At 40.0% G+C, this 21,095-nt stretch overlaps 1 protein-coding gene across 1 annotated transcript in view; it reads right to left on the bottom strand.

The window, feature by feature from the left end:
• Nucleotides 1–21,095, bottom strand: part of si:dkeyp-14d3.1 (transmembrane protein 132C) — a 141,990-nt gene that overhangs the window by 52,751 nt on the left and 68,144 nt on the right. Inside the window, exon 3 of the mRNA XM_034871995.1 lies at nt 16,173–16,319. Coding sequence (XP_034727886.1) covers nt 16,173–16,319 — 147 coding nt within the window. The remainder of the gene's footprint in view (nt 1–16,172; nt 16,320–21,095) is intronic.

Raw genomic sequence — 21,095 nt, 5'->3', positions numbered from 1 at the left:
TCCTCCTTGGAAAAGTCCTTAAAGACCAGCAAAACCTGGGGTCCTTTCAGCTCTGCCACCGTTGGCATGGCAACAGAACCTGGAGAACACACAATAGTCATTGACCAGAAGTGCCCAGACCATCACATCAATTGTGCTCTATTGCAACATATGCGTATGTGTAAAGTTAAGCTCCAACTCAGTGAGACACAAGTGTCAAAAGAGACCGGGAGAGGCATCAATATTACAGCATCTGTTTTGCAAACAGGTCAGTGGCAGAGTCAGATATCAAATTTGTTGTAACAGCCAAGCAAGATCTGTGCCTGCGTCTTATGAAAAAGAAAAGATTGAAATGTAACTACAGCGGAGACTTTTTAATAAAGGTGTTAAAAATGACGGCATGACACACACAGTCATGTGTTGCTGTAACAGTGTAACTAACGCATGTACGGGGCGACCTCTAGCTCACCCAGTAGAGTGCGCCCCATGTAGGCCAAGCCCTTGGCAGCGGCTCTTTGCCGCATGTCATCCCTCCCTCTCTCTCACCTTCCCTGTCTTCAAATTATCTTATCAATTGAAAGGCCATAAAGCCCCCAAAAATAATCCTGAATATAAACAAAAATCAATGCATGTGCACCAAATGTCCAAGTGTACACTCCCACAAGCATACGTTCACATGCGTACCCTTTAATTAAGTTAAATTCACTGAAAATCAGACTCCTGCTGTTCCGTGTAAACATTTGCGTAGACAGAGCTGCTTTGTGATAATTACAGTGTTGGTGAGGCTGTGTGGGCATGATTGCCTTTTACCTTGCAGTGGCGAGGATCACAGGGGTGAGAGGCAGTGATAGAAAGTCAGCTCTTGCACAACTCTTTCCTTCTCAGGAGTCCTTATGAGATCTGTTTTAATCCAGAGTGTCACAATAAATCTAGGTGACACACACACACACGCACTTTGGTATTAAAAATTTGTTTTCCATTAGCGTACATTGTTTTAATGCACAGCTGGTAGAAAGACTGGCTTCCAAATGTGCAGAGAGACTTTAAATGCAATCTCTTTCCAAGAAATTCTTACATTCCACTGCACATTCATCACTGATTATGCAAATGGTTGCCTATGTTCTAGGCATCAAACAATAAAAGCTGTTAAAAAGGCTGCCCTTGTAATGAGAATTTGACTGCTTTCGTATCCTTTCAAAACACAGATTATTTGATTACTTATTGAATTTATCTTGAATTGAAAAATAGCCTATATTGTAAATTTGTGGACACAAACAAAATCGTGAATAACGTGACATGAATAATAGTCAAACTGAGAAAAGGATTTAACCTTGCATGTTCCAGATTCTAACTAATAAGTTACTTGACTTCTCTCACATACAATCTACCTGCAGCAGAAATTTGAAGGCTTTCCTCTTCTATAAATGCCTTTAGAAAATCCCTTTCTACAAGAGCATTAGCACTGCTTGTGGACACAATGCCTGTCTCAAGCTAATTAACATAAAAGTAGTCAACATTTTGGATTCCTAAAACCCCCGAACAGTTTTAACAGGCTCTAGGAACTGAACATGGACCCTAATGGCCATTTTCAAAAGACATGAGTAGCATTTTACAGTCTCAAAGCGCTATGTCAGCAACTCCTCCCAGTATAACTCCCAGTCAGGAGTGCATTTAGGTATTAAGCAGAATTTAGCCCTCTTTTTATGCACCATTTAATGAGCTCAGTGCTAAATTACTACCAGGGCAATTACACACACACACACACACACACACACGCACACACACACACACACAGATCTGCCCTATATTCCCGTACACACCGCATCAACTATACACACATCCACAGTTAAAATCCAGACAGGCCATTCCATAAATCAAACTGCATTTTTGTTGAAATCTGAGCAGCTCCATATATATATATATATATAAATAGAATAAAAACATCTACCAGTGCATATTATACACATATCAGTAGGCTTACAGCAGCAGAATTTCTCATTGATCAGCAGTTAAGGAGTGTAATGTGAACGTCCGTCTTGGCAGAGGAGAAATTATAAAGCATTTTGTAACGGGAAAACTGCCTCCACGCACCCAGAGGTCTGTGTGCAGAAATGAGACATTGATCCATAATTGGAAGCACTCAGTCATGAAATCTAAAGACTAATTAAAGAAAGAGTGCCTTAATGGCACCGATTTACATATCCATCGCAGTCATTGGATGCTGCCTGACGACCTCCAGCCCGTGGCAGATGGACAGTTGATCTGGAGGTTGTGTTGGCTAAGATCACAATATGATAGACTGTGTCTGATTGGCTTCATTGACATGACCCATGATGGAATAGAAACTAAGCACATTTACTCAAGTACTGTACTTAAAGGGGTGGTTCAGAATTTTGGACACAAGACCTTATTTCCAAGTTAGCCAGTGTGTTTTTTATCAGTGGAGACAGTTTTCAACACTTTTCATCCAGTCCTTCCATTTGCAGAGTTTGCTGGTGCTAGGCTAGCACAACTCAACAGTATCTGCCAGCCTGCCATTTAAAACAGTCTTACCCACTCGACAGTACACCAAAGGCGAATAAATAATAACACCAGACTATCAATGTAAATGTCTGTTGATAGAATAATGCTAGAAATAAAACTACCGTTGCATCACATTGCAATAGTTAAACTTTGTTCCGTGTAGTTGGGAGCATAGGCTACAGCAGTAGCGGAGTACATTACCTATGCAACCAAGAAAGTTGGCTCACTTGACAACATTTTATTTACCTGCCGCTGTCACTCATTGCTACAGAAGCATAGTACATTGCACAAAGGAATCAACAAGATATAGTAGTATGCCCACTTTTGAAAGTCATGCCAATGTTTCTTGGGACTTCTGAAGACGATGAAGAATCCTACCTGTAAGAGCCGGAATACACAGACTGTGTTAAAATGGCCGAAAGAGAAAGAGCAACAACACCCGCTGGAGATGCCTTATTACCTGTGCATCAGTAGCTGTTGGTGCATCGACACGGATGGAACCGCATTCGTTGTCAGTGACTTGTGGTCCTTTAGATTGCGGGGGTTTTCAAAGTCGTCTGGTCTAAAATGTTCACTACAAATTTGTAACTTGAGTACAGTCTCCGCCGGTGGCCTGATGTCCAAGCCGGCAGCAAGGAGCCACAGTTGGTTCCTCTCTGGATCTTGCAATGGAAATTTGTTCGCTCATCTGTTTGGTTTATTTTTACAATTTCTAAATGCACACTGAATCCCCATTTCCTAGTCCTTTTTTTCCCGTCCAATGCTTCAATAACAATTTACAAAAGTACTACTAGCTAGCTATGTGTCCCGACTGTAGTGCACTTCTCTGTTTACTTTTTGGCGTTGTACTACTAACACGAGCAAAGTAAAATCCCGCCACTGCTGGAAAATAGACCCTCAAAATGTAATGTGATCATTGAGATGCAAGGGTAGATTTATTTCTAGCATTGCTCTATCAAAAGACATTTACATCAATAGTCTGGTGTTATAATTTATTTGCCTTTGGTGTACTGTGGAGTGGGTAAGACTGTTTTAAATGGCAGGCTAGCAGATACTGTTGAGTTGTGCTAACCTAGCACCAGCAAACTCTGCAACTGGAAGAGCTGGAACAAAAGTTTTGAAAACTGTCTCCACTGATAAAAAACACACTGGCTGACTTGGAAATAAGGTCTTATGTCCAAAATTCTGAACCACCCCTTCAGGTGCAAGTACTTGTACATTACTTTAGTCTTTTTTTTCATGCCACTTTCTACATCTACTCCACTACATTTTCAGAGAGAATCATTTTTACTCAGCTACATTACTATGACAGCTTTAGTTACTAGCTACTTTACAAATTAAGATATTTGCACACAAAACACATGTAGTTTATACATATGAAGTTTTATGATACAGACATAACCTCGCCTTCCGTTGTATAGACTGGATGCAGCGTTTTTCTGCTGCATTTGTTTTCAGGGTTTGTGTTCTTTTCATTTTGCATTGTTTCTGTATTTGCAGCGCGTTTATGCATGTGCTTGTGTTTTTGCTAAATGCTGCACCTGTTGTCAAATTTATCAAGATGTTTTCTTAATTTTCTTGTGTTTTGTCTATTTGCACGTGTTTTCTTAAGTTGCAGGGCGTTTGCCCTGGTCGGCCACCGTACTTTAGGTAACGCTTAGGTACTTTTTCCTTATGATATTACTTTCCCTTAGGTAACATTCTATAATGCAAATTCTTTTTTGACAGTGGGGTATAATATATTAACTTAGTACTAAGTAAAGGATCTGATTATTTCTTCCACCATTGGACATGCCTAAGATGCTATTATGGCTTTGCCACCACTGACAGACACATCAGCTACGAAAAAAAGCATGCAGGTTTGCATCAAGGTCTTTTTAAAAGGTGGTAATGAATACATGGTCTTGACACAAAAGACAGTGAAGTCATCACTTAACTGGGGAGCTTCTGTGCATTTCTTTTCAACCTGGCCTCCACAAGCCAAAGACAGCTTCTGATGCTTCACTATTACTTGCAGTGGTGGAATGTAACTAACTATATTTACTCAAGTACTGTACTTAAGTACAGATTTAAGGTACTTGTACTTTACCTGAGTCTTTTCTTTTCATGCCACCTTCTACTCCTACTCCACTACATTTCAGAGATTAATATTGTACTTTTTACCCCACTACATTCATCTGACAGCTTTAGTTACTAGTTATTTTACAAATGAAGAGTTTTCCAAGCAAAACACACATAGTTATAAACATAAATGAAAACTACCCAACAATATATAGGCCGACAAGTATACAGCTGAAATAAATTAGCCGATTAAACACAGAACTCTGTTACTGTTTTCTAAAATGTGAGGATTTCTCTGCAATGAGTACTTTTACTTTTATTACTTTAAGTACATTTTCCTAATGATACTTACATACTTTTACTTAAGTAACATTTTTAATGCAGGACTTTTACTTGTAACACAGTTTTTAAACAGTGTGATATTAGAACTTTTACGGAGGTAAAGGATCTGAATACTTCTTCCACCACTGATCATTTGAGGTTGGAACTTGAATCACTCACATGAATCAGTCCGTGTGTAAACATGCACTCCGCCCATATGACTATGCCGAGGGTGTGTCTCTGCAGGTTCAAGGTAAAAGAGGTGACATGTACAAAGTGTGGCATCTCATCTGCAGGCATCTTCCCTGCTGTGTTGAGGCGCTCGGGGTGCAGCTTCTGATACCACTGTGGTCCGCTGAGATGTACACACAGGCCTGATTACGTGTCATGGGCTGGTAAGTCCTGCGTAACAGGCAAGCGCAGAGAGAAGAGCCTACGGTGGCATCCTATACTTTCCCTTGAATGTTATCAGCTGGACAGAGTTCCGCTTTCAACCAGTTAGGCTGGAAATGATAGCAGAGGACAGCAAAAGATTGCTTGTCGGCTGCCATGCACAAGTGCTGTAGTGCGGAAGAGAGGATGTGACTTGTACCTTCCCTGTTTGTCTTCTACTTGATTGGATCTGCTTCTAAATGAAAGCTGAGTTGCTCATTTGGGTTCCACATTCTGAGTTCTTTCCCTTTCCCCAACCCCTTTTTCTATTTTTTTCTCCAGTCCCAAAACTGCTTCCTTCCTTTTCTCAACAGCCTAGGGCCAGTTTTAATAGGCTTATTTAAATATTTCTCCTGCGCAGGTTAGAGAAATGAGACAGATTTGGTGCCAGACCAGGCATTTCTTTTAGTGGAATAGGCTTTGGTGTAAAAGCCAATCATCTTGAAGGCCAAGCTAAACTGAGGTTAATTGGAGCCAATTGCAGGCCAACGTTCCTTCTTCTATTCAGCCAATACATCTGTGGGGAAGAAGCTTTTGTAAGAAATTTGACGGGAAATATTAAAGACAAGTGGAGCTTCTGCTCACTGCTCGGTTGTTGCTCATCAGCAGAGCGAGCTGAATGAGTGAAAACTCATTGCAATGCAATCCAAACTGAGTACTTGTTCAATAGACACTACAAAGATGTAATTAGAAGAGAAACAATTGAGATGTTTGTCCGAATGCCCGTAGACAATTGCATGTTTACATCTCAATCCACTTTGCCTCCCGGGCTGAGTGCTGCTACCTGCAGCGAGCACAGCAACAATTTTGATCTAACAAAAGGTCTAAACTGTGTCTATCTGCTCAGAAAACTAAATGACATTTCTGCAGAGGGTACGTACAGTCATACATTTATTTATGGGAGGAGAGCATTGGAAATAAATCTATGCGGTGTGTATTCATAGCTTCTCTTTCACACTGAAGCATTTCAAAACAAAACCAAATACTCCTGATCTTTTACAGAGGAAGAATGTAAATGCAAGGAGGAGTCAATCTGTCCCATCCGGATGACTAGTTAGCTCGACCACTGTAGAGAGGGACCACTAATAAGTCTAACAAATCTACTTATTTAGTAATTTGTTACATTTACTTTTAAAATAAAATCCCAGACAAACTCTTGGGATTACAGTCTGCAAAATGACGGTGTTAACACAGTGGAAGAAGCACAGGGAATACAGGGTGACACAGCTGTGTTTAGGAAAGACTCCGGACAATGCTTTGCATTGAAAAAGGGGTCTGGATGATGAAATATCATTAAGGCTGTAGCTGTGTCCCAAACCGCCTGCTTGCACACTTCAAATATATTTTTTTTAAGTATATAGTGTAGATAACGCAAAAAGTCGGTGCACTGAAAGTACCCCTAAAAATTGTCAAAACGTTCAGTGTGGAACGATAGAATAGAAATATAGATGCACCCTAGCGCCACCAAAGGTAATTTGCAGCTAGGGTAAGTCCAAAAACTCTCTGTTTGCCAACCAAATTGTGGTCAGGCCAATCACATCGTGTATGGAGTGCAACAGTTACGGGTGAATACCCTGCTACTTGAAAACAAATAAGATGGTTGCTTCTGTTGACGAACAGCGGCCTTTCGAACCGGCTTTGGCTGCTACTCTGGAAGACTTGGAGTTAAACACTAAAGTCATTCTTAAAAAAGGAAGATGTTTTCTGAGTTTTGCCGACTGGATTCGGCAAAAGTTTAATCCATCAACTAGCCTTGCTCTGGTTGGTTGTAATGCTCGGATTGTGCCCTTCCAACGGTGAGTTCCCAGATGCAACATCTTGATGCGGGAACTTGGAGTCCCAATCTCTGTCACAATAGACATGTGAGGCCTATTGGCAGACATCCATGTCCACTGAAGTTTCTCAGCTTGCACTCTAGTAACATTCATGTGGTCCTGGTAGCTTTGCATAAAAAAATGTAATTTGCAAGGCTACTTTTAATTTTATACCTTAAGTAAATTTTTAAGCCTGTACTTTGTTACTTTTACTTAAGTAAAGAAGTTAAATCAGTACTTCTACTTTTACTAGAGTATTTTTCAACGCAAGTATCTGTACTTCTACTTGAGTACTGGTGCATGAGTCTTAGTAATCAAACGAGTGTCTAGGTTCTCAGCAAGTTTGAGTTATCAACTGATCCCAGGAGCCTTTATGTCTTGTGTTTCCCCCCCACCACGGGCACGGAAACCGGTGACTAAATCTATTAACTAAGTAGGTCAACCAACAACAGTCCGGTTGAAACAACTTGCGTAAAAGAGCCGTTGTCCCATCACTATAAAAAATAGGAAACTATAGTCTCTACTTATCAAAACTAAAGAAGTCAGCCTTTTAAATGTTTTTTTTTCTCCTTTATAACCAACAGCATAGTTTTAAGAACAATGTGACCAACACATTAGTTTCAACAAAACAGAAAGTATGACAATGCATAGATTGCTGCAACAACAATTGTAGATGATCCTGAACAACTCAACCATTTAAAACTAACACCCACATAACATAAATGCACACCCAAAACTTTGAAATAACACCCAAAGAAAGCAACAGAACAAAAGCTGTCCTGTTGTATAGTATGTACGACTCAATGTGGGAATTGCCAAATATCCAATTAAATCTGTAGAAAAATAACATAAATGTGACGACCTAGTAACTAGTCATTTTACTTGTCATAGTAGGTAGTTTAAAAAGCAGTTTCAGTGTAAGTAACTACATAAAAAGAAAACCTCTGGTAATGTAACATTTCAAACAACATGGGCTACTAGATCTAATCCTCTGGGGGATTAACCTCTAAGAGCAAGAAAATTCATTCATAAACCTTTGTAAATCTGACACACATGAACTCTATGGGACACATGCAAACCTCAATCTGTCTCTCTCTGCTGCGCATCTACTCCATGGTGTCGGCCACAAATAAATTCTAATGGACAGCATCCGCCATGGCATGAATTGAGTCACAGCGGGACGCCAATGTGATGTATGGATGCGTTTTACATTTTAAGGATACTTAACACAGCAACTTAATGGTCACTTGATGTAGATGTATACAGTACAGATCAGGCCTTCCCCATTAAGTGTTATTACTGTCTAATTGGTGAAGTGGGGATAAGTGTACTGAGGCACATTGGGACTTTATTTCCCATATTGTTTCATTTGCAATGGAACAGAGGAACAGCCTGAACAGTCAGTTGTAATGTGGGCTGACTGCTGTAATCAGTTGGCTGTCCTAGGGAGACACAGACTAGTCCACATCTCTGCTCCGGTCTTGATAAAAGAAACAAATTCTATTTTATTAGGAACAATTTGAATGTTCCTTTCTCATCAACCTTACAATATGGCACCTAATAACAGTGTTCACTCAATCTTGATAAAAAAAAGATTCAGTAAAAGAGTGTGAGTAAAAAGCTGTGATTTGTTCGTGCTGTCACACACTTGCACTGATCATGAACGTCATTTCTTTCATTAAGAGATGACCAAGGAAATAGAACGGTGTAGACAGTTGTGTATACTGCCAAGGAAGCTCAACTGAGAGTGTTTACGGTAAATGAAGGCCAGTGGGAATGGAGCTGATTCATTATTAAGGGTGTTAGCATTAAGGCTGTCAAGTTAAGATTCCTGCTTGGCCCTAATGTAATTGGGCCATTTCATTTCAGTCTTGATTTAAACAGCATTATGCAGCATTAAAGCCTACGGCGTGTGGCTCATTCTTAGGGCTACAGCACAAATCAAGAGCATTTAGCAACTCATTTAAAACCAAGTTAAAAATCATAGAAACAGCACTGACTTGTTCATGTACCGCACTGATTGTCAGACTTGTGTCCATTACTCTTACCTCGTCATTCATTTTGTAACTTGACTTTTTCACCTCTCGGGAGCAAAGCTTATGGGCACACATTTCTCAGAGGACCGTACGATATCAGAGACAGAACGATACAGCCACGTATTAATGTAACATTTTTTCAGGGCCCGCAAGGAGTGAAAAAGCTATCCTGGGTCATTTATTTCATTGCAGTTTTGCATTAAATGTCACAAACTATAAATAATTAGGTTCTTAAAGGTTCTCTAGACTTTGAAATTGAGATAAATTGTGAGGTCGCTGCCAAATCTCCCCGTTATTACATAGCTGTATGATTTCTTTCCCTCTGGGTTCCTAACCATTCACATTGATGAGATTTACAAGCTTGCTTTAGAGGAAAAGTCATGTATCTTCACAGGGAAATTAATGTACGTTGAATTTAATTATATTAATCCGATCTCTATGCAGATTTGATTTAATGTAAAACAGGCCACAAGGAGGCTGTTTGAAGTTCGGAAAATTAAAAAAGATATTTAAATATATATGTCCCCCCCCTTCCCACTTGGACTGCCTATCTTGTGGAGTGGCTGTAATGAGCGGACTGCCTGCTCCCCTCTGCTGGGTGTGGTGTGGGGGATTAATGAAGTGGTGGCTCACAAGGGAGATCCATCTGCACCCAGACAGTCTTAATGAACTACCAAGGCCCAGACATGGCACTTTTACTGAGGTCTCCACTTATGGCTTATGCCATGCTGAGGAAGCAGGACTGCTTTTCTTTTGAATGGGCTAGCCTTTAATAGTGACAAAGTGAACTTTTCAATCTACCAGAGTGCACTTCAGCCAGTGTTATGTGTACTACACGTATCAATTTAGTCCCTTCTTTAGTGACTTATTTTGATTTCTTTGACGTTCTGAAGCACCCTCACTGAAAATTCCACCCTGTCAAAGAAAGGGTGCCATGTTCACCTAAAATATGATGGAAGGTTAAAAAATAATCTGCATGTACTGTATATCGGGCTGTAAATACACAAATACGACCCTAGACAGTTGTCTCTCATCATACAGGCTCACAAAATGGAAAGTCAGGTGTAGGCTATGTAAAAAACATGCTTGTGTTATTTTTCAGCCTATCAATAATGCATTAAGTGTTTAAGGGAGGATACAACAATATTCAAATACACAGAGTTTTAGAAACTGGCTGTTTCACAAAGCCTGTCCCCCTTAAGTTTAGCTCCCTTTAGTTGAAACAGTGGGTCTTCACACAGAAGAAAACAAAAGCAGGCCTCTCAGTTCTAGATGAAAACCATGGATTTTGTTGGCTGAAAATGACAGCTAAAGTTGTCAACTTTTCCTCCGGTGCTGCAGTAAATTCCATCAAATGCATATATTTTCCGTTTCCTTCACCTTTTCATGCTATGTCTATAAATTCCTGATTATGGACACCTCAAAGGGCATTATTTTGGTCACACAATGGTCACGTGCCTCAGAAAATGCTATGGTTACTCTTTATAGATACAGGCTAATACCATGAAGCCAGCGATTTCATTAAGAACGGTGAACAGACAGTTTCACTGGAAGGTGTCCATTATCAGGATATGGACACCTGCAAGCCAATCAGAATTTAGTTTTAGTATATACATCCAGTATATGGGCGGCTGTGGCTCAGTGGTAGAGCGGTTGCCTGCCAATCGGAAGGTTGGTGGTTCGATCCCTGCCCCTGCAGTCATTGTCGAAGTGTCCTTGGGCAAGGCACTGAACCCCGAGTTGCCCCCGGAGCTGCGCATCGGAGTGTGAATGTGTGTGAATGTTTATCTGATGAGCAGGTGGCACCTTGTACGGCAGCCCCGGCCACAGTGTATGAATGTGTGTGAATGGTGAATGTTTCCTGTAGATGTAGAAGCGCTTTGAGCAGTTGTTAAGACTGGAAAAGCGCTATATAAATACAGCACATTTATATTAGTATTGTTAAATGACTGAGGCAAACAGTAGCAGTCTCACTACCTGATGATCAATTAGAAATAAAGGGCAGCTTTGTTTGTGTATGGACCCTTTTTATTGCACACAATTTGGCTTGTCATAGCAGGAAAAACACAGGTGTAACGTAATAACAGTAACGTTGGCTCCATCCCTTTTAAGTATCCCAGTAAGCCATGACGGTGAAGAAGCATAGAGGGAATTCCTAAATGAAATGCAGCCATCATTAATTATGTTTTTTTTACACCTATGCTTTTCCAGATACCCTGTAGGTCAAAATCTCTGCTGCGAAAAACATCTACTGTGTGGTGGAAATAATTAGCGTTAGTATTATATATTTATTTTAAATTACCACATTAAAATGTAATAAAAGGTTGTTTGCTCCAAGCTAGACTACTACAATGGTGTAACCTGTGGCCCCACATAATAGTATAGTTAGCTCATGACATGACTCTTACCTTTAGAAATAATGCTGGATAATTCCTGCAGGTGGTAAGCTATTTAGCCAGGCATGCTAACATTTACACAAACTGCTTAATTAATTCCTTACAACATTGTAACAGTGATTAAAAAAGACAACAAACATCTTTGTTATATATACAGGTATATGCACGTACACAGGCATTTGTTGTTGCTAGGCATTACGGGGTAATTTTAGCAAATTCCACGTCTTTATGAACAAGTGTTTATTTCCAAAAGTCTTTGTTGACCAGAGTAGATATGGGCTTTTCATTAAAATACCTTGTGACAAAATCCAGAAAGCTATTAAGTCATTACAGCACACTCAATCGATGTATTTCGAGAATTGAAAAGAATGGACATCAGCTGTTTGGTGGCACTTTTCTTTATGGTGAATTTAGCTCTGTTATTTTCAGTCATAAGCACAATCTTTCTTTATACTGTAGCACACCTTGATGAAAAAATGTCACATCAGTATTTCTTTTATTTGGCTTGATGCCGTTGATCAGGTAAAGTGCGCAGCTTTGCATTACCATGGGAAGATTCCAATGTCTGCAGGGCTGTGAAACAGATTCGAAATATGACATACCTCTGAAAATGTTTTGTGTGATGAATATCTGCAAAAATCCATATCATTTGATGAATAATGACAAAAACAATATGGCAATTTGAAGGTGCAGCAAGAGTAAGTGGCAATGTCTGTTTCATTTCTTTTTTGCTTTTAATGGTTATTCACAGCCATTAGGGGTGGTTGGAGCGTCTGCTGGGGATGGGAAGAAGAAGATGGCTCAGCTGGCCAGGGTGAGCAGCTCCAAGTGACTTAGTGAACCTACACATAAAGTACACCTGACCCATCTGTCTCCCAGTGCTCTCATGCTTGCGGTGGCGCTGATCTCCCATCATGGCACACATACACAGGCTTCAATTAGCGGTCCCACACACATTATTCAATGACACTCCAGTCCAGTCCATAATGCAGGGTACAATGGCAGTGGCAACAATCCATTTGCACCGAAGCTGAGCCATTCCATTCCAAGTGTGTGTATGAGTGTGTGTCAAGATGAAAAGCCATCCTCCCAGCAATCACAAGTGCAGTTACTGATGACATATATGTTTGTTGGTGTCATTTTGGGAGGGGTGTGCTGTGAGGTATTGATATGTATTGAAAAACAACTGTAGTTGATTGCATTTGTAGAAGAACACAGGTCTACAATGTTTTTTAACTGGGATACGGATCAGAACCCATCTACTTCATTTATGATATAAAATTAAGTTGCATATTGGAATTACAATAACATTTGAGTCAAAAGTACTCAAAAGTCAAAGAGGCCATGTGTCAAATAAATTGTACTTTTGGGTGAGAATGGAAGCAACGTGGACAAATGGATAATGTTGTTGTCAAAAAAATAGAAATTAAAAATAAGATGCAAGAGGATCCACTTTTGTGTGACCTACTGCATTCACACACCTCATCATCCTCCTATGCTCAAGGAAGAAGAGCGGAAAAGAAGAAAGCGGGCTGAATGACAGCTCAACAGATGAGATAGCTATGTCTAATCCCCTCCTTAAAGAGCTTCATTGAAATGACTGGGGGGGGGGAGGACAAGACTAAAGAAAAATTGGAGCAATGTGTATTGTATAGACATCGCGGAGCGTCTTTGGTCTTCTCTGTGAAGTGACTTTGACAGCTGTGGAGATTAAGGAGCAGTCCATTGTACATGGCCCAAACAGCAGGGATTAGACTAAATATGCTCACTGGCTCCTTCACTTAGTAAATCAATAAAACATGATTTTTCTAAAGTGATGGAGCACACACACACACACAGTGTGTGTGTGTGTGTGTGTGTGTGTGTGTGTGTGTGTGTGTATGTGTGTGTGTGTGTGAGTGTGTGTGTGTGTGTGTGTGTGTGTAAAGGTGAGGTCGTGAGACCATGGCAAAGAGAAAAATGCCTTCATAATGGGGAGAACAAGGAACCAGCTCCCAAGTGTTCATGGTCACTGTTGCAGTTTGCTGAAAGCTCCTCTTTATGTTGTTCAAGATGTTGCAGCTCCGCTTACAGAAAGAATACCTCCACGGTAGAGATATTGTTAAAGGTCAAGAATTGAACTTGGATAAACTTGGCCAGCCCCCTTGCATATTCAGGTTGGCAAGTAGTGTTTGTTAAATTTAAAAGAAAATTTGATTCAACAAAAAACATCTTTAAATACGTTCATGCTTACTGAATTTCCATTTCCAGAGAAAGCGCTGATAACAGCTCCCAAAGAGAACCAAAATGGCTTGTGTGGCTTGTAGCTAAAATCATATAAAACAATTAAAATCATGTGCACTGTATGGCAACAACAAATCTGATAACAATAAATAATTTCCTAACAACTGCAGCTCATGATGTGCTGTAAGGGTCTTATTCAGTCGCAGTATTTTGGGCATTATTATATATAAATCAAGTAAAAGAGGGTAGATTAAGGCAGATACAAACAAAATTATTTTCGACACAATATTTTTCCATCCCTGTATAATTTCAGACAGTCGGCAGACTGAGCTGTCAAAACACATAATACCAATGAATGGAAGGTCTGAAAAGAAGTTTCAGTGCGGAGGAGACTTTGAGATCCTGTGGCATCTCATGTTTGAAACTGACTGCTAATAAAGTCAAATAAAGTCAAATAAAGTTCTACTGTATGTTTAGAAAAGTGAAAATATTAAACCCACGTAGAAAGCATGCCAGCAAGATCTGTAGCCATCAGTTAATGGCACGGCACAACTTAGCTGCTGGTCTGAATGCAGCTCTGAAGTATCATCACACGACAAATGACTGAATGAGACATCTCTTAATAAAGTCATTATTGTCTGCTTTTGATTTTAAAGCCGTTCAAGGGCAGGCACATATATCTGTTAAAAGTGCTGTGTGCGTTGCAGTTGCACTCTAATCATTCCTTGAAGTGATCCACTAATAGCAGCATGTCTAAACAAATCAGTGGATCAACGGATTCAAATTACATATGTTTCAGACTGCTTTACACTTAAATAACCCCTGCACAACTTTGATTATAAAGTTGCAGCTGCGATGGCAAGTGTCCTGTTTTCTTTAGGGAGTGGTTTAGAATTTGCTAAGTGGAACGGAAAGCTAAAGAGCAAATAAGTGGAGCTTTACCCAACCCCAAATCTGCCTCTAATCCATAAAATTACACCTGTCACTAGAAAGTAAGATCTATTAAAACTACTTCCTGATCCGAGAAGGAAAAACCATTAAAACACACAAAGGCCCTCGATCAGCACTTAATTAACACAGCAACCTTTTCCCCAGTGCTGGCAATCACTTGCCTATCTGCCAGATTAGTTTAAGGACATGAATACAGATAGGAAATGACCAAAACAACTTTGTGGTTATTACAGCGGAGGAAAGAAGTATGCAAATAAAAAGAGAGAGGGAAGGAAGGGAGAGGATGGAGGGAGAGCGAGAAGAGGGGATATAGCAATGGTCTGTTAACTTCTCCCTCCCCACAGTGGTCAAAACAGGCATATCCCATGGAGTCAAGTGTGTCATTTTTCAGGGACATCACTTAGATAACCACTCGCACTGTATGTATCAGTGCCTGTGTATATCTCGCAAAACCTTATGTAAAGGACTGTAACAAAAGTTTGTTATGGAGATTGAACTACTACTAAGTCAAAAGGCTTGCGCTAAACCGATGGTTGAGTATCACAAAAATGAGAAAATATATATATTTTTTAAATGCATTCAAGCAATTCCGTTTAGTTTTTTTTTGTGCAAAAAATGTAAAAAAGTTGATATGTAAAAAAAAAGACACTTTTTAACAAGATAAGAAAAACATTTGTTGTGTGAAATCATAGTATAATGGTGACTCTACAGAACTTAAAAATAGAGTCTGTATGTATGTATGTATGTATGTATGTTCGTATGTATGTATGTATGTATGCATGTATAATTCATGTTTTCATATGTTATACCAATGGAAAAACAACTATTAACAACATGTAATGAACCCACAGAGAATTATATCCCAGTTGTGCAGTTCAGTTTAACTCTGTGGAGAATTTTAGCATGTGGTTTGGGTTTTATGGTCCATGATATAAATGTTTTGATTGGCTCTCACCACTTTCATCCAACTTGTCTGCTGCAGGAGGCAGTTGTTTTCAAAAAAAAAAACTCTGCTAAACTCACTGTACACTACCTGCCCAGCACATATTGCAGATAGACCAAGTTGATAGCAGCTGAATATAGTGAAGTATGTAGCAGCTTAAAAGTCCGATATTAACCTCAGGAGTTGGTAAAGACCAAAACAGAGCTAAAGGAGAGTGAATATTGGAATTAAAATCATCAAGTGGGTAAAATAATGACGGTATAAATAGGAAGCTGTTTGCTTGCGTGTTCACAATTTCAAATGTATATTATATACATATTATATACATGTTTATTATAAGATAGTATGTCAAGTTTTGCTTTGTTGTCCTCCAGGTGACCAAAAGTAATAATTTATTTAGGTTGTTTTTTATCACTTTACTAAACAAGAGTAACTATTGGGTCAATCTTCCAAAAACTTGGTGTATTCCTTGAAAGTGAAGTAATGTGCTGACCTTTGCTGATCGTAGCCAGACTCCTTCCTGCGGCAGTGGAGAGTCACGACTCGGTGGCCTTCGCTGCGCACATCCTGACTAACTATCCATTGAGTGGGATTGCTGGGACGCGCCCCAAGAAAACTCACTCCTTCTTTCAACTTCACTCTGTGGAGAAAGAAAAAAGACATATTTATGAACATGCAAGGCTGAAAAATTCTACTTCTGTTTCCTGGAACATCTACTATCACCAGACCAAGCTAAGCTCAATAGACTTGACTCTGAATGTAATTGGATAGGCCTTCAACCAATCGGACCAACACTCTGGGTGATAACAGCAGCATCAACGGGTTGGTGCGCTTCGGTGGCGTTCAGTGGCCGCTATGTTGAATGTAAACAAGAAGCTGCTTGGTCGCTTCTTAATTATCATCGTGTTAAACCTGCCAATAGCGCGCCAGGTAGATAAGGTAGTTTGTGATTGGTTCCCTGCAAAATTGTAAACTGAAGCCGGAGAATTAAACATGCAGGTTTCCAGACCGAGCTGCAGGGCGAAATCAATTCACTGGCAGATTAGGAGGGGTTTACCTAGTCTATAGATCCTCATTTCGGTGTGTCATTGCCAGCTGATCCATGCACGGCAGCTGCATCCGGGCACACAATGCTATTTTTCTTTTTGTCATTCTGTCTTAGCAATACATTATCCAGATGGTTCACTGCGCTTGTCTTGTCTTCAAAAGATGTCCCAGCTGTTATCTTGGTTTTGATCACACTGTTTTTGTTCTCCAAAACAAAATTGGCTGTTTTGTGTGTTATCTCATGTGTTCAGCCAATCAATCAAGTAATCATAACACAGCAAACACCTGCTATTTAAATGTGCAGGTCTACATCCTAAACAGTCTGATAAGTGAACTAAAATCAAGCTAAAATTAACTGATCAATCGTTAATTCTCTCTTACACTTTGGGATCTGCCTTCAATGGTGAATGAAATGCTGTCTGCCATGAAAGGAGGGTGCTGTATAGGTGGGATGTGAAGCGACCATCCCATCGTGCCACTCCTTCACCTCCCTAAGTAAGAGTCTTGCAGTCTGAAAAAGGACATTAAGGTTTGACTGCGGCAAAATTGCAGAGTCAATGTTCTTGGCTCAGTGGACTACAAAGGAAGAAAGTGCCCATTAGACAATTGTTAAATTAACAGTAACCCATGTTGAAGAGCATATTATCCACTGCATCCACAGAGAGTGATCCAGAGGTGAAAGTGTTGACATAATATAGATTAGGACTAATGTTCCGTAACATGTGAACTATGGGATTCTGTCTGTGGGTGATAACAATGTTCCAGGATTTAAGAGAAGACTAAATCATTAAAGAAGGCCCAATCCATTTCCCTATCCAATCCATACAGGGTTGACAAATGAGACCAAAGATATAACTTTCATGTTGAATTTGTTGCTCCAGTTTAACATGCACTATGCAATTGCCTTTCCGTATGCCAATGAATATATCTGCCCTCTCCAGTCAAACTTCTTTCTTTGATGTAATGTCATGTCGCAGAGTGAAAATGGGTAATATGACAGATGGTGTGTGTGTCTGTGTGTGTGTGTGTGTGTGTGTGTGTGTGTGTGTGGGGTTGGTTTAATGCTCCTGACCAGAGGTGATAGTTAAAAGGTTGGAATCCAACCAGAAGTTACTGTTAACTAGGCAGGAGAGAGAAAAATATTTAATAATATGACATGGCAAGACAAAAATGTCCAGGGTGCTCAGGTAGTTCAGTCAGATGATTAAAGCTGCGCTTTGGGGTCTGAAATTCAATTAAGTATAGAAAAAAAGAAATCCAAGGCACTCTTCTTCAAAATTATTTAAAAAGCCTTTGACCACACTACACTGGGAAAATTATCAATTGTCACACCCATTGTTATTTTCGCCCAATGGGAGAACATGTGTACATATGTTTAGGTGTAAGTTGAACCATTTGTGCTTACCTTCGGTTTTGTGCTATATAGCATTTTACATGTGGGAACACATACGCACACACACACACACACACACACACACACACACACACATACAAAAGGGAATATCCACTGTCCAAGCCAGAGTGAAAGGAAGTGCTGAGGAGGAACATGCATACAACTGTAACACAAATAGCTTATGCTTATCCTCCGGTCCCGATGGGTGCAGCGGGGCTGTGTATCTGGTTCCTTTACACTCCAGTGATCAGGATGTCAATCAGTGCTTTCCAATGAGACTTCAGAATGTTTTAAACACGGTCGAGTCTCAGAGGGGAGCCAGTCATTACTCCACAGACCATATCCAAGCTTACTGAGTAGGTGTCATAGCATGGTTGAAGTGTCATTTATTGACTAAATGGTCATGCTGGCCTTGCACCCAGCCAGCGTAGGAGTATCCTGCAGGTTAAACAGCAGTCATGCATTACTAGTGACTATTTGATTTATGTATATATATTGACTATATTTGATCCTTCACCACTAACGGAATGAGCTAGAAAATCCAACTTTTTCTGAACCCTGTGTGCAGGAGGGCCACAACATCATGGCCACCAACAAAAATGAGCAAAGATTGTTTTTGCTAACTTCTGGATATTCAGAAGAGTTGCCACAACAGACCGTATCTTTCTCCGCTGCCGTTACCAAACTCACCGAAGGTTACCAAACCTCCTCGTCATCGTTCTCAACCACTCCCTCTGTTCAATGATTGGACCGACACAAATTTGACCGGCAAAAATCCAAGATTATACCGCAAACCCAGACGGAGTACTGAAGGAAAATGAAAATCGAGTAGAAGTACGTATGAGGGCGGAGTCAGGCTAACGTTTTATGGCATTCCAGCACACAAATAAAGAGTGAAGTTAAGGGCAAGACCGACAACAATTATATAGAACTCTCCTCAAAGTTTGACAATCTGACAATCCCCTCAAATATGGGGGAGAGTACTCTTTAAAATCCCCTGGGCTTTCCTCTGTCTCTGAATAGGTCTTCCTTTGAAAGCCGCAAAGCTACCCTGGAAACCGGATGTTGTGAATAAGTATTCAGTATTGTAGTATAACATTATTTTAGTAGAACATGTGTAAGTATTACACATGTTATAAGGGAAGTAAAAAGACAGCAGACCACATAGAATAAAAGGTCAAACAATGTTTAAAAAAGTCACAGCGTTTTGCTGACGGTATTAAGTCACACTAACCGTAAATCTTCAAAATTGTCAGAAATCATGGGAGGCTGGCGAGTATTCATCTCCACTGTAGTAAGTCCGAGCCAAACTAAGTTGAACAAAGAGAAGAGAATGCAGGTACTAAAGAAGCAATCAGAGAGCAGTGAGTGGTCCACTCCCAAATCGTATGCCATTTCATGTCATCATGACCCTTTCTTGGATAAAAAAAATGATGAAAATCAAGCTGCAACTACTTTATATTTCATCCCCTTATTCTTTTTCTCTTTCAACTCCAGCTTTAACTTTCTCTCTCTCTCTGTCTCTCTCTCTACTGCCCATCTACCCTCACAATCCATTAAACTCCTTAGGGCCATCCTTAATAAATAGTGATGAGATAGAAGGAGAGCTACTTCTCAGCGGTGCAGTGAAGGGAATAAACATTTCCAGGGGAAATCCAATAAGGTCAAGGCTGGACGACAATGGGAGTCCCCAACCAGTGGTTTGTATCCTGTTTGTAGCCCTGGCTGCGCTACAGTTACCTCCGTGCCCTGTTTCCTTCCTTCTTCACAGACCATAACTGCCGCAAGAGCAGACACTGGAACGTGTACACACACAAACACAACAACACACAAAAATAGGGGCAAACTCCTACACTCCAATTCTGAAGCAACTCATCAAAACAGGCTTATTTCATTTCTGCAATGTAAAGTAAGAAATGGAAACCTTTGCAAAGTCATAAAATAAAATACATAAAAAAAAAAAATCCATGGTTTTCTACTGATTTTGTGCTTTTGTGTGTCTTATAGTATATGCAAGGGGTTCTGTCTTCATACATTGTGGCAATATTGATAGATTTAGCCCACCAACCCTCCTTCTTAACTTGGGAATGATTGAGCTGGGGTGTGTGCCTGCTTGTTTATTCTTGCATATGATTTGGGTAGCCATGCTATCAGCTCCAAGAATGACAATGTTTGTTGGTCCACTGTTTTGGTCCAAAGCAAAGTATGTCAACAACTATTGGACAGGTTGCCATGACATTTGGTACAGATTTTTCATCACACCAAGACGATGAATCCCATTGCCCTTAGACTTTTCATCTGAGGCCAACAGAAGATCAAAGTTGAGTATCTAAGGTAATTTCCCATTTTTTTGAATCAATAAATATCTATCTATCTATCTTAGTGAAATATCTCAGCATCTACCAGATGGAGTGCCATCTGTAAATAGATACTACTGCTAAATAGATACACATACAAAATAAATAAAAAAAAAACATTGTAAAATATTCTTTAAAATGGCAAAGCAATCACAATTGTCCCTATACATTACATGAAAGGCACACAATGGCTTTAGTGATGGTGAGCCCTGAATTTTTCCTGAGTTTGTTGAGGAAGCCTTAGCATTAGCATGGACAGGGGGACGCAGTAAGACATATAGGCAAGATTGGAGAAAGCTCAGGTTGCGGTTATCAAACAGTAACATCAAGACTATCTTAATGTGTGTTTCTAAATGTTGGCAAAAAAACAGAGCTTATATTAAAATGATTGAAGCATTCCACAATGGGTGTCTGGGAAAGGTATTTGGCATCTTCAAGATCAAACATCAAAAGCCAGAACATCAACGCTGGAATGAGGCAGCAGTGCGTCCGTGATGGTTGGGCCATGTGCTGAAAATGGACTATGATCCCATCCCAAAGGATGCGCTGAGGGAAAAGAAAACCTGGAAGACCAATAATGACCTGGCACAGAACTGTGCTACTGACGAGCTACCCAAGA

This window comes from Etheostoma cragini, chromosome 5 (assembly GCF_013103735.1).
Source record: "Etheostoma cragini isolate CJK2018 chromosome 5, CSU_Ecrag_1.0, whole genome shotgun sequence".
Classification (NCBI taxonomy): Eukaryota; Metazoa; Chordata; class Actinopteri; order Perciformes; family Percidae; genus Etheostoma; species Etheostoma cragini.
This window is presented reverse-complemented; position numbering and strand designations above follow the sequence as displayed.